At 48.1% G+C, this 13,592-nt stretch overlaps 1 protein-coding gene and 1 long non-coding RNA gene across 4 annotated transcripts in view; one reads left to right on the plus strand and one right to left on the minus strand.

The window, feature by feature from the left end:
- The window catches only part of WBP1L (WW domain binding protein 1 like), a 61,406-nt gene extending 47,872 nt beyond the window's left edge, over window positions 1-13,534 (minus strand). Inside the window, exon 1 of one of the 3 annotated variants that reach the window (XM_084749097.1) lies at window positions 13,326-13,534. Coding sequence is in view for 1 of the 3 variants with exons in the window: in XM_084749096.1 (XP_084605222.1) it covers window positions 13,326-13,415 (90 nt within the window). In the remaining 2 variants the exon portion in view is untranslated. The other 2 variants (XM_084749096.1, XM_084749098.1) reach the window with 2 other exon arrangements.
- LOC311579097 overlaps window positions 1-13,592 on the plus strand; it is a 133,921-nt gene that overhangs the window by 101,347 nt on the left and 18,982 nt on the right. The gene's annotated exons all lie outside the window — the stretch shown is intronic.

A 13,592-nucleotide genomic window follows, 5' to 3' on the forward strand; every position in this document is an offset into this window, starting at 1 on the left:
AGCAAAAGCTAACACCACCAGTCACTGGGAAAATACAAGTCCAAACCACAACAAGAAACTGTCATACCCCCTGCCATGGTAAAGCAAAACAAAACAAAACAGCCCACGGGCTGGTAAGTCTAGAAAGTAACGAGAGCCCTCAGAACGCTCACCTACAGCTGCTGGGGGCGGGAACACTGCAGCTGTTTCACCAGCAGTCTGTCCAGCTCTCAAAAGTTAAACATAGTTACCTCAACAACATATGACCCCACACCTCAGGTCATACGCCAGCTCTGGAAATTTATATAAACACTTATATATCAATGTTCACATCAGCGCTGTTCAAAACGGCTCTGACAGCCTTCGGCTGAGGAATGCAAAATAAAGCGTAGTGTATCAGGGAGCTGGGAGGGGAAACTGTGGGGTGGTCCTATATTTCTTTGTGCACATGTATTAAATTCTCAAAGAATATATTTTTTAAAATATGTTTTTAGTTAAACAAGAGATGGGAGTGCTGGTATTCTTTCCGAGGCAGAAGCTGGTAGATCTCAGTGAGTTCCAGGCCAGCCAAGGCAACACAGTGAGGCCCTGGCTCAAAAGGCAGACAGACAGACAGACAGACAGACAGGAGAAATACGAGCTGAATATGTGCTACTAATGTTCCTATCAGTGCCCGAAGGTCACAGCTTCATCGCGTTATTAGTCATAACATCCACTCAATGAAAGAGATCCTGCTATTTGTACATTAAAAAAAAAAAATTAAGTCTTTAAAAAATACTAAAAAACCACAGAATCATATCCCTGAAAAGGATAAATTTACAGTCTATGAATTACATCTTAATAAAGCTATTCTGAGGGACTGGAGAGATGGCTCCGTGGTTAAGAGCACTGTCTGGAGGCAGGCGTGGTGGCGCACACCTTTAATCCCAGCACTTGGGAGGCAGAGGCAGGGGAATCTATGTGAGTTCGAGGCCAGCCTCATCTACAAAGAGAGTCCAGGACAGCCAAGGCTACACAGAGAAACTCTGTCTCAAGAATCCAAAAAAAAAAAAAAAAAAAAAAGCACTGTCTGTTCTTCCAGAGGTCCTGAGTTCAATTCCCAGCAACCACATGGTGGCTCACAACCATCTAACTGGGATCTAATGCCCTCTTTTAGCATACGGGTGTACATGCAGATACAGCACTCATATACATAAAAATTTTACAAATTAAAAAAAAAATCTGTTCTTCTGAAGCCGCCCTTACCTCACCTGTGCATAACAGAACTCAGCACTATAGCCACATCTGTCACATGCTGCCCCTCCCCTCTGGGTTGACCGGATTATTCTTCTCCCCACTCAAGAAAGGTTACTGGGTGCAAGAAAGAATAGCATATATTGTGGCTGTGGTGTGTAGTATAGCTAGTCAGGTCCAAAAATATAAATAATTCGACACTTTATTTTTAGAAAACAATTGCCTGGTAGACAGGTGGGGTGGTGCGTGCCGATAATTCCAGAACCCAGGGTGCCAAGGCAGGAGGCCTGCAAGTCTGGGGTCAACCTGGGTTACAGAGCAACTTGCAGACCAGCCTAGGCTCTACAGTAAGACCCTATCTCTAAGAAATAAAGCGAGCAAACAAGTACTGAGAAGAAAACACTTCTCATCTGATATGCAACCCGATCCACGGGCCTTGGGGACTAGGAGTTAATTCCTCTACTGTGGGAGGCACTGAGGTCCCCGTGCTCAGATAGCGCTGAGGGGAACAAGAATGTTAAACGCACAGAGTTGTCCCTTCAGTGCTCAACCTGTTATCAGCTCAGAGCCTAGGAGTGGGCTAACAGCCTGGTGACCTTTGTGGTATCTGTGTCCTTGTCAATCTACAGAACCTTTCTTTATGGGAGATGCCGTGGGTACTTTGCAAAGGGGTTCGATGTAGTCACAGCCTTAAGTCTTGTAGTTAATCAGGAAAGTTTTCACCAAATACTGCTGTGCTTTAACATGCCTAAAATAAACTTGGGGTGAGATCCCCAAGTCTAAACCAACACTGGCTACTGAGTCATGTTGAGCCTAACTCCCTTTCTTGCCTCTTATGTATTGTTACTCTACTGGCTGTGGTGGACCCAGAAACAACCCCCGGACCCGTGTCCTACCCCCCCCACCCCAGGCACCCCACTGAAGTCAATTCTGAGTCCAAAAATGGAGGCGTCTCAAGGCTTCCCCAAAGGAAACTAACACTGAGGGAGCACTTCCTACGTGGCATGAACTCCCACTGTGACTCTGAAAGCGACATGGGCATTATCTCCATTTTACAGAGGAGGAGACCACCAAGTTAACTAAGTAGCTCAACAGTCCACAGACGTCTGAGGCAGGTGGCCAGGCTCCTGAGCTCGCCCTCTTGGCCACAGGCTTCCGAGTGATCCCACGTCTTCAGTGACCACGTGAGGAAAACAAAAACAAAAAACGCTCAGAGCTCTGAATGACGCCTCACGCCTATGTTCCCAGGGCTTGGAAGGCTGAGGCAGCAGGATTGCTTCAAGCTCAAGGCCAGCCTGGGCCAAGAGTGGAACTCTGAAGGAAGAAGGGGAAGGAGGGAAAAAGAGAGGGTGTCAGAGATGGCCTTGCTGGCACACGGGAGGGAACACACAGGCACAGAACTAGCTTGCGACACCGACACCTGGAGCCAACCTGGTGTCCCCTACCAACATAAAGCACTTCCTTAGCACCGAGGCAAGACCGAGGCAAGCACGGCTAGGCTAGCGTTTAACTACAGGCCTGCTGTCCCAGAACGACCCTGTTCCTTGTGCATGGGCGTTGTGAACTGTAGACAGGAAGGAGGCTGGAGCTAAGCAAACAAGATAGGGACAGGCCTCTGAGGAAGTCGCCTGAAATTGCCTCAGGCTGCCAGCAAGGGAGGGGGCACAGACAGAGGTGAGTGGGGGGGGGGCTGGGGGGGGGTCAGACGGGGTGGGGGGGCTGCCAGACAGAGGCTTGCCACCAAGGGCACGTGGAAGGCACAGGTGAAAAAGTGGCCCTCCACATGTGGGGGTGAGGAGCGCGGGCACACCTGCTGCTGGTGGGGACACACTCCAAGGGCAGTGTGGCCTACGACCCATTTTAAGCGTGCCATATAGCCGACCCTACAGTTCTCAATTCTACATTCAGGAATCCAGCCAGACACAGAAGGAAGCATGTTCCTGTAGAGAGGGTTAATAAAACAAACAGCACATGGGCGTCTCAGGAGCTCAGAGGGCTGGGCAGACGGCTCAGCGGGTCTAGCACTTGGTGTGCCAGCAAGGAGATCAGAGCTTGGATCCCCAGCCACACCTCTAACATCCTGATAGAAATTATTTACATAAATAAATCACCGTGTAAATTACTACACATGCGCTCCTTGAAAAAAATGTTAGGTGGGTGATATGGAGGTTAGCTCCAATTGTCACAACTAAGCCACTGACCCTCCCTCTCTCCCACCTCAGCAAGGCCTTCTCTGGCCCTTCCTTTCCTCCTATATACATCTATAAATATGCAGCAAGGGCATAAAAGGCACCAAGTAGACACCAAATCATATTCTTCCACGTTTGCTTAAACATTGTCAGATTTCTGTGTTACTGTTACTATCTGCCCTGTGATGTTTTGTGAGATTGAAATAGTCAGTACCCCTTGTCTTGAAAACATAATAATAATAATAATAATAATAATAATAATAATAATAATAATAAATAAAATAGTCAATATAAGAAAAAAGGTCTCGGGCTGGAGAGATGGCTCAGAGGTTAAGAGCACTGGTTGCTCTTCCAGACGTCCAGAGTTCAATTCCCAGCAACCACATGGTGGTTCACAGCCATCTATAATGTGACAATAAATAAATAAATAAATAAATAAATAAATAAATAAATAAAAAGAAAGAAAAAAGGTCTCTTAAAGCTCGGAGGGAGCAGTGCAGGTTCTCTGTTCCAACCCCTTGCAAGTACAGCAGGAAAGGAGCAGGCAGGCTCAATTTGTCACCCTAGTCAACACTAGGTTCCAGTCCCAAAGAACTAACATGGCCCTGCATCCTGATGCAGAAAACCACATAGTTGCTGCGCTCCCAAATGGACCACACAGATCTGACCAATAAGCTTTAAGTCTCCTGTTGTTTGGTCAGACTGCCGGGTAGAGTTTTAGAGGAAAGCTGAGTACAGTGGTGCAGCCTTTAATCTCAGCACTCGGGAGGCAGCGGTAGGCAGATCTCTGTGAGTTTGAGGCCAACATAATGAGTTCCAGGACACCTAGGGTTACATAGAGACCCTGACTCAAAACAAAACAAAACAAAAATTTAAGATGAACAAGATAAACCGGAGCATGTCACCCCAGAACGCATGTGTAGCAATGTGCACAGCATGATCGTTTTCTCCATGGACACAAATTTCCAAGCTAAAAGAATGTGTAATAAAAGAGAGTTACAACACAAGATGCCTCTTGCTGGATATTTGAAAATCAAAATAGACATGTTTTTGTAACTTTATTCTGGGACCCACCCTTCCAAACCACAAGATTCTTGTGCCGGCTTATACTTTATTTTCACCTTTTCCAAAACAACTTTTGAAAGTTCAAGGCTATAAAATTCTTGAGTTTCTGAATCAAAACAGCTGTGGCACCATGGCGGCACCAGCATGGGGAAAGGATGTACACAACTCTTGAAGCTCGCCTGGTAGTGAGGCGAATTTTTAATCTCAGCATTCAGGAGGCAGAGGCAGAGGCAGAGGCAGAGGCAGAGGCAGGATGTCTCTTGAGTCTGATGCTAACCTGGTCTACATAGTTACATAGTGAGTCCCAGGCCAGGGATACTTTAAAAAAATACACACACACACACACACACACACACACACACACACACACACACACATGTTGAGGGATAGTCTGATGCATTTTGATGCTAATTAATAAAAAGTCATGCCATCTGGACAGGGCAGATGAGAAGGGTGTGGCTAAGGTTCCCAGGGACAGAAAGGATCCTGGGAGGAAGAAGGAGGGAGGAAAGGAGAAGAGAGGAGAAGGAGGCCACGCCTTCATGGACTAGATGGAAGAGAAGCACGTGGCCGGAGTGGATGGAGATTCGGCCCAGATGAAGAACATTAGCAAGTATCTGGGATTATGGAGGGGAAGTAGCTTGATAGAAGTTATTAGAAGCAGATGGCCTGGGATTGAGGCAGGCATGGGAAATAGTTTACAGGATTGATATCTGCCCTGCCCCAGGTTAACTAAGGCTATTTTAAAATATAACAGGTGTCTGTGTCTTGATTGATTGCTAGTGGGTTTTATTGCTGTAGTAATAATAATAATCATAGGTATAGGCCTAATAATGAACATTATTAGGCCCTACAGATAATTTAATAACAATGTATATATATATATCCCTATAGAAGAAAGTTAGTGTAAAAACAAACAAACAAAAAGAACAAAGCAAGGTGTGATGGCGCACACCTTTAAAATCCCAGCACTTGGGAGGTAGAGACAGGTGGATTCCTGAGTCCCAGGACAGCCAGAGCTACACAGAGAAACCCTGTCTCGGAAAATAAAAACAAAAACAAACAAACAAACAAAAAAGAAAAAAAACTGTAGTGTGGATAAGAAGAAAACCAAAAGTAAACAAAACTGAGCTGAGACTGTCACTGGCTAACCAGAGTCCCCAAAGTCTGTTCTCCGAAGTACTGGTTATCAGAAGTCCGAGAAGGTGACCTATTTTAATCCCCACATTAGGAATGCCCAAAACTGGCTCAACGGGATTCAACAGGACGGGACTCTCCTCCCCTTTCTTGACCTCCCAAGTTGCAGTATCCTGAATTTGTCTGTGTCTGTGGTTTTCACACTCATGCCCAGGCCAGGCCAGACTCAGCTCCACCTAGTGGAACTGAGAAGCACATCTACAGGGAAGAACACCGGTGGACACTGTTCCTGTCACTCCATGGTCCCCTACAGTACACAAAATGGAAAATGAGTCAGGTCACTGATGGTCATACAAATTCGTCCTGGTCACAGATGGCCCTTCAAATTAGCACTAAAAAGAAAGGCGGCAACGGAGCCGTTCGCTCAGGGGTATGGTTGGACACTCAACAAGCAGCTGGGATTCTGAATCCAAAGCCATCCAAGGTATCCAGAGCACCCCTAAAGACTTGCCTGCAGGTGCCAAAGCCAGACAAGCCACATGCCCAGGCCTGAATGCAGGCTCTCCTTTAGGCTTAGCATAACCCAGGACATCCGGCCTCCCGTGTGGCAGGAGCTGAGACCACTAAGGGTTTCCACGGACTAAGTGTGTGAGAGAGCAAACCAGCGATCCCATGGCCAAAGACAAGACAAACCTTGGAGTGGGGCAGGGAAAAGGTTCTCAAACAATGACTCAGTTCAGATTTGGTCATGGGATCACAGAGGACATTGAGCAAAGGAACTAACTGGCCACCGGGCTTTCACTGGGGCGAAACCAAATTATGTTATTAAACTGAAAGCACAAAGGCAGATAGATCAAAGCAAGAGGGAAGAAAGTTCAAGACCGGGGGTGGGGCGGGGATTGGCACCTGCTCACTGAACCAGAAACCAAAGACCCGTTTCATCCCAGTGTTTGATGCTGGCTGACAAAACAAAGCTGACCGGTGACCGGCAGCATATTAGTGCTTTAAACTGCCCCCACTTGAGACTTGCCATCAAGGGGGCTTGGGAAGGAGGCCCCGCCTCGTAGGAAAGACTCAAGTCCCATTAAGCTGTCTTCTGATTTTTACAAGTGCGCCTGTGCAAGTACACACACACACACACACACACACACACACACACACACACACACACACACAAGCACTCAGTAAATAAACCACTAAGACCAGTGTGCAGTCGTGCGATCCACACTCTTGATAGGAGGAGGCCCAACCACAAACTCTGCAAACAGCAAATGCCGACACCAGAGGGGTTCTTACTGCTGTCTGGAGTGGTGTGGAGTGGCTACTGTCCTGCTGGGTGTCACACGTGGGGTGCCAGCCGCACTCTCCAACACATCCCCAGACACTGACAAATGTCCTCTAAGGGGGCAAAACAACCCTTAATTGAGAATCACTGTTTTAAACTCAGACTCACCATGGACAGTGGTCTACACAGACAACCAACTGGAAACCCTAACTCTAGATACGTAATATTCTCAAGCAAGTCAAGTTAAACTACACGGGCCTCAGGCCCTCAAGACAGTTGCCACTAACGTACCAAGCACCGCTGCACTCTAAGGACCAGTTCATGTTTAGCCACTAAGCCCAAGAAACTAAATAACTCGCTCCATAGTGTTGTATTCGAAACTCAGACAGCTTGACCGCAGAGCCTATGACTCTGTGACCTTACCATGGTGTTGGGCTGTACCAAACCTACATGTTGGATGCTGTTAGACCACACTGCCCATTATGTAGTCAATAACTACATGTATTTTTATTTGTGTTTTTGAAATGAATGTAACATATTTACATTCAATGTAGAGTAAATGGCATATTTTCCTCTTTGGAAAGCCATCTGGCAGTTCCTTGAAAAGTTATCCAGAGGTATCTACATAGAATTGAAAACACAAGCCAGTATAGTTTACACTTATAGCCCCGGGACTGGGCAAACTGAGGCAGGAAGAATGCCATGAATTACAGGCATCTTAGCAACAAAGTAAGAGTTGGTATTCAAAAGAGGAAAAATAAATACAAGAAAAAAGTCAGTGGGCTACCAGGATGACTCAGTCACTGAAGATGTCCACCACTAAGCCCAGCAATCAGGGTTTCACCCCTGGGACTCGTCAGTGAGACAGCTTCTGCCAGTTGTTCTCTGATCCCCTCAGGGGTCGTGCACATGTATGTATGCACACACAGCATAAATGAATAAATGTGGGAGAAAATCAAAACATTGCAATTGTGCAAAAATGTCTCCATCACTGCTCCCAGTAGCAATATTTCCAACAGCTTCAAAGTGGAAACAGCCCGGACGACCAATTGATAAATATAAAACAGGGGGCACCCATGCCATAAGAAGAAACAGAGTGGAGCCGGACATGGTGAGGCACGCCTTTAATCCCAGCACGGGAGGGGGGGGGGCAGAGGCAGGCAGATTGCTGTGAGTTCAAGGCCATCCTGGTCTACAAAGTGAGTCCAGGACAGGCAAGGCTACACAGGGAAACCTTGTCTTGAAAAACAAACAAAAAAAGGAACAGAGTGGGGCTGAGGAGACAGCTCACTGAGGAAGAACACTTGGTCCGTTGCCATGAGGACCCATACAATACTGGGCAAAGTGTGAGCCTAACACTCTGGTACTAACCAGAGGAGGCAGGCGATCCATCCCAAGAGCCCCCTTGCCAGCACAGCACAGCCAAGGCAAGTTTCCGCTCGGCAGACTGTCTCAAAGCAATAAGATGGGGTCCTGCTCTGGCCTCCACATGTGTGTGCGTGGGCACACAGACCCATATACTCACATGTATGCACCACACACAGAAAAGAAATGAAGAACTGATATGTGTTACAACACACGGAAACGTAAAGACATAATGTTCAGTAAAACGTGCCAGTTGGGGTCCATGCCTTTGATGAAATGTGGGGAACAGGCAAATCCGGGGAAGCAGATTAGTAGATGCTGAGGGCTGGGATGGGTGTGGAATGGGCTAATTTTTATGCACTTCCTTTCGAGGGTGATGACATATTCTAAAATGTTACGGAGCAGCAGTAATGGCTACATGATTCTGTGACCACATGAAAATAGGCAATTTATGTAAGGTTTGGCTTTGCTGTTTTGTCTCACTGCACAGCCTTGGCTGGCCTAGAACTCACTATGTAAACCAAGCTGGTCTCAAATTTTATGTAAGTTTTCAAAAGTGTGAAAATATAATAAATAAATGATATAAAAATTAAATATGGCTACAGATTTAGTTTCTCAGGTACCAGACAAAACACAAACGCTGCCAGCCACCAATGGCGGAGCAGCTCCTGAGCTGTACGGCGCACACAGAGGTCACCTCCAACATCACGGAAGTGCTACTGGGCAGGCCAGCCTTAGACACCAGGTGAGCTTCCGGAGCTGGCCACCCTGCACGGCCACCCTGCACGAGTCCCCTTACTTCCTGTGTCTGTAACCCACACCCAAAGCTTACACACCACCACCAGTCCGTCTCCAGTTTCCTTCCCATCCCACTGTGGCCTCCTGCCCGCCTCCTGCCCAGCAAACCTCCCAGCAGTCCAAGTGCCTGTGTCTCTAGGAACCCTCGCCTGGCTGCTCAGCTCCCATCTCCTCTGTCTGCACCTCCATTTCAGAGCAATCCCTCTGTGTCATAATGCGTTGTATGGTATACGCGCGCACACACACACACACACACACCCGCGCCAGCCACAGATTGCCAGATCCTAGACATAAGGGATTCCGTTCCACCTTTGATGGTTCCCAGAACCTACTGGAGTTTAGAAATGTCCTCTAGACTGAATTCCAACGGAAAGGCTTACAGGAACCCAGGAACGGTTTCCGATAAAAATGCTCACTTTGGAATACCAAACAGTCTAAGAAAATGAGAAAAGGAGGGCTACGTTCTGTAAGCCACACAGCCCTGGGAGAAGTTATGACGGTGACTGCCCTGAAACGCCATTTGTAAGGATCAGAAGCTCAAAGGTGTCCTTTACAACACAAGTTCAAGACTGGCTGGGGCTACACGAGACCTTAACTCAAATGAACGGGCGAGAGGGTGTGGAGGATGGAGCAGGGCATGCGGTGAGATGGGAGCACCCCAAGTCTGCAGCCTGGGGGTGAACAGTGGCTCTAAAGTAAGGCCTAAAACATGGGAGGGAAGGAAAGGTGATATGAAGTCGGGGGCACCACGAGAAGGAGCAGGAACGGGGCGCAACCAGACTCAGTTTTGAAGTTGGCAGAGCAACTCCACGATCGCTCCTATAGGTTGCGCCCAGAGCACTGGGCTGGATCACCTTATGGACACAAGCGTCTCTACTAAAACGTTATGTTAACAACATAGTCAGGTGTACTGGTTGGGTCTGCGTAACATCAGAGGGGAAGCAATGCTACGTTATCTCAAACATAAATTAACCGGAGGGAGCAAATGCCAAGGCCTTCCTGCTTGCAAACTGCAGCTTGCTTTTTCTCTTCAGATTCAAGGAACCCCATGTGTTGAGTCCCAGATGCCCTATGAGAGAGTTACACAGAAGTTCCTAACTACAGGAGTCCCTAGGTTCATGAACTTTCCTGGTCTGCATGGCAAGAGACGACTGTTCAATGAAGAGCTGGTAATAGGAAAAAAGCCACCTATAAAAATGTATATTTTAAATATTAAGCCCGGTGTGGTGGCGCACGCCTTTAATCACAGTACTCGGGAGGCAGAGGCAGGTGGATCTCTGTGAATCCAAGGCCAGGACAGCCAAGGCTACACAGAGAAACCCTGTCTTGAAACACCGGTAAGTAAATAAATATTAAACGGGCATGCAGATGGCAGTGTACATTTGTAACCCCGGCACTTACAAACCGAGGCAGAAGGATTATAGGGACTGCAAGATCAGCCTAGTCGATACATTGAGCTCTCACGGGCTATAGCTAACAAGACCCTGTCTAAACCTCACACCTCCCACATCCTACACACACACCCTGCCAAAACAGATCCCTACCAGGGGGCTGGGTGGTTATGGTGTTACACTGCTAAGCAAGCCCTGCAAAAAATAAACAGAAAAAGACGGCATTTGGCAGATCCATTTCCAGGAGGGAGATACAGTTAGGTACCCACACCACCTTCCGCACAGAATTCAAGGTGCCACCTTAGCGATCTGGGGGTCACTACAGAAACAAAGGCCCAAGGATGTTCCCTGACTGACGCTCTCTGCAACTTTTTCCCTTTTCTGATTTGCAGGAACCCAAACCCCAAACAAAAGCCCTCAATTGACTAAGCTGCACTGGATTCAAAGTTAATAATTATATTGCAGCTTCCATTCCAAAGGTTAAAAAACAAAACACAAATTTCATCATAGATTGATTGGGCTGGAGGACAGGAGGAGGCGGGGTGAGGGGTGCGAGGGGAGTGCAGAGGATGTCAGGGTGACGGATGGGAAGGCTAGGAAGGAGTGGGCAGCTGTAATAAAAACTCTCCCTCTCTGCAGGAACGGTACGGCACGTAACCACACGGCAGCTGCGGTCAGTGCTAGCACCCAACCAAACGGAACAAGAGCAAAGTACAAAAGCCACCCTGTCCCCAAAATAAGTATTGGAAGTGCCAGGAGCGTGGTAAGACAACAGTCTGTGATTGACCATTTGTGATTAGAGCCCTTACACTGCGGACCCTCACCACCCTCAGGCTCCAGGATATGGTAGGATTCCCCCACTTTCAAAACCAGTTCCTATTAGCAACCAGCCCACCTCCAAAGACGCCACATATTCCTAAAGCAAGCCCCCTAACAGAGTCACTGGAAGGCTATCAGGAAGAGCCCTCAGAGGCATCCACAGAAATAGGAAAGCAAGTGCAACCCGTATTCCGTTCTGACAATACCCACGCTTAACTTTTAACAGTCCCAAGAGCTGTCATGTCTCTAGGACACAAATTTCTTTCTCCTGCCAGCTTATGGTTTTAACTAAGAAAACAAAGAGCCTCAACAAAGGCTTAAAAGCTAAAGGGTTCCACCCCTAGGAAGGAATATATGAAAGGTCATAAAATGAATTCTTTTTCTTTTGCATATTATTTCCAAGATAAATATGCCCCCCACCCCTTTAAGACATAGTAACAGAAAAGTTGATAAGTAATCTGTAGTATATACATAAGGGGGGATTATTTGGTCACAATGTGCATGAACCTTAAAAGCAGAATGGTATGTGAAAGAGGCCAAGCGCCAAAGATGCCACGCACAGTGTAGCATTCCATTACACAAACTATCCAGAACAGGTAAATCCATGGAGGCAGAATGCAGACTGGTGCTTATCGAGAGCCAGGGGTGGGTGGGTGGGTGGGGGGCAGCAATATGGAGTTAATGGGGACAGCGCTTTCTTTGGGAGGATTCAACTGTCTTGGAACTAGAGAGCAGAGGTTGCTGCACAACCCTGAACGCACTGAACGCCACTGAGCGATTGATTGACTTTTAAACTGTTGATTTTTGTTATGTGAGTTTCAACTGGCTTAAAAATCTCTCAAGTCACAGAACTTGGGTGGCCGAAGGAAGAGGATCTCGAGTTCAAAGCCAGCCTGACCTATACAGCAAGATCCTATCTCAAACAAAACAAAACTCAATCGTTTGTGGGTTCTGGTGTTTTGTTTGTTTTAGGAAGAGGATACTGAGGAGCAAACCGCCATGTGATGTGTATGTGAAAGGGCTGCCCTGAAGCTCTAAGGGGAAAGGTAAGTATTTTGCCAACAATTTCTGCTCGTTGTCATAACATGAAGCTAAGTGCTATGCTGTACGGGCTATCCCTGTGCTGCTTGGGCCTGAGAACGCTTTTCTAAAGAAGAAGAAGGAAAGAAAAAAAAAAGACAATGATGGAAACGAAGTGAAGAAAGTAAAAAGATAGAAGCTTTGCCAAATTTAACAGAGGAGGGGTGATTCCCCCTACTGCACCCCGCCCAATTTGGCACCAAGAGCAACGCTTCAATTAGGGTTTCGAAACGCCAGCCGGAGCTAGAATCCACAGAAGCAAGCTTCTCGGCCTGGACAAAGAGCAAGCCACCTAGCAAGAAAAGCTAGGGTGCTCCATTTGCTGCCGATAGTGGCATCAGAGTCACCCTTTGCTCAAAAGCCCTGAGCTGGCACGGGTGAGCACGAGTGACTTTTCCCTCCCAGGGCTGCCAGCCTAACAGCTGGGCTTCTCACAGCTCAGATGCGCCCCTCCTCCTGAGGGGATCCAGTCTACTTCATCCGTACTATCCTCCATGAACCCTACCTCCAACAGCACGCCACCGACATGCCTTACAGCATTAAGAACAGGGCCAGGTTGCCCTCAGAACTTTCCTTTGTCCAGCCTGAAATAAATGTCCTGCCGGGTCCTCCTCCCTCTAAGGCCAGTTCAGTAACCTGTGCACAGCCTCTGGCTCCTGCCTCTACTGCGGAGCAGAAATAAGCCCCACATACGCCAATGTGCACCAATATCCAGGAAGAGTCCCCCCAGCGCACCCACCATACCTACCCTCTCCAAGGACCCTCAAGTCGCCTGGCACCATTGCCTCTGCCATCTTCTTGACATCCAAATCGTCACAGGTGTCCCTCAGCTAAACACCAATGCCTCCTTCACCCTGTCCATGCTAGGCATGGGCGTCCCCTTGAAAGTACTCAACTCTTTGCAAACAACCCTCTCTGAGACCCTCTCCAGCCAGGCCTCGACCACCCGGGACCCCCAACCTGGCCCAGACGCCCTCCCCTTACCTGCGGGGGCTCAGCCCTCACTGACAGGGGGCTAGGCAGCGCCTGGAGGAGCAGGAGCGCCATGCCACCGAGGAGCCTTCTCCTCTCCATCCCCCTCCTGCTCCTGCTCCTCCGCCACGGCGCCGCCACCCCTCCTCCTCCCTCTCTTCTTCCCTCTGCTTCCTTCTTCCCTTCTTTTCCTGTTTCGCTCTCCCCTCCCGCTTCCGGCTCCGCTCCACCCCGCCCCGGGCAAAATGCCCTCCCAGTTGCGGAGGTGGGTCTCCAGAT

The sequence above is a fragment of the Acomys minous genome (genome assembly GCF_964271855.1).
Source record: "Acomys minous genome assembly, chromosome: 2".
NCBI lineage: Eukaryota > Metazoa > Chordata > Mammalia > Rodentia > Muridae > Acomys > Acomys minous.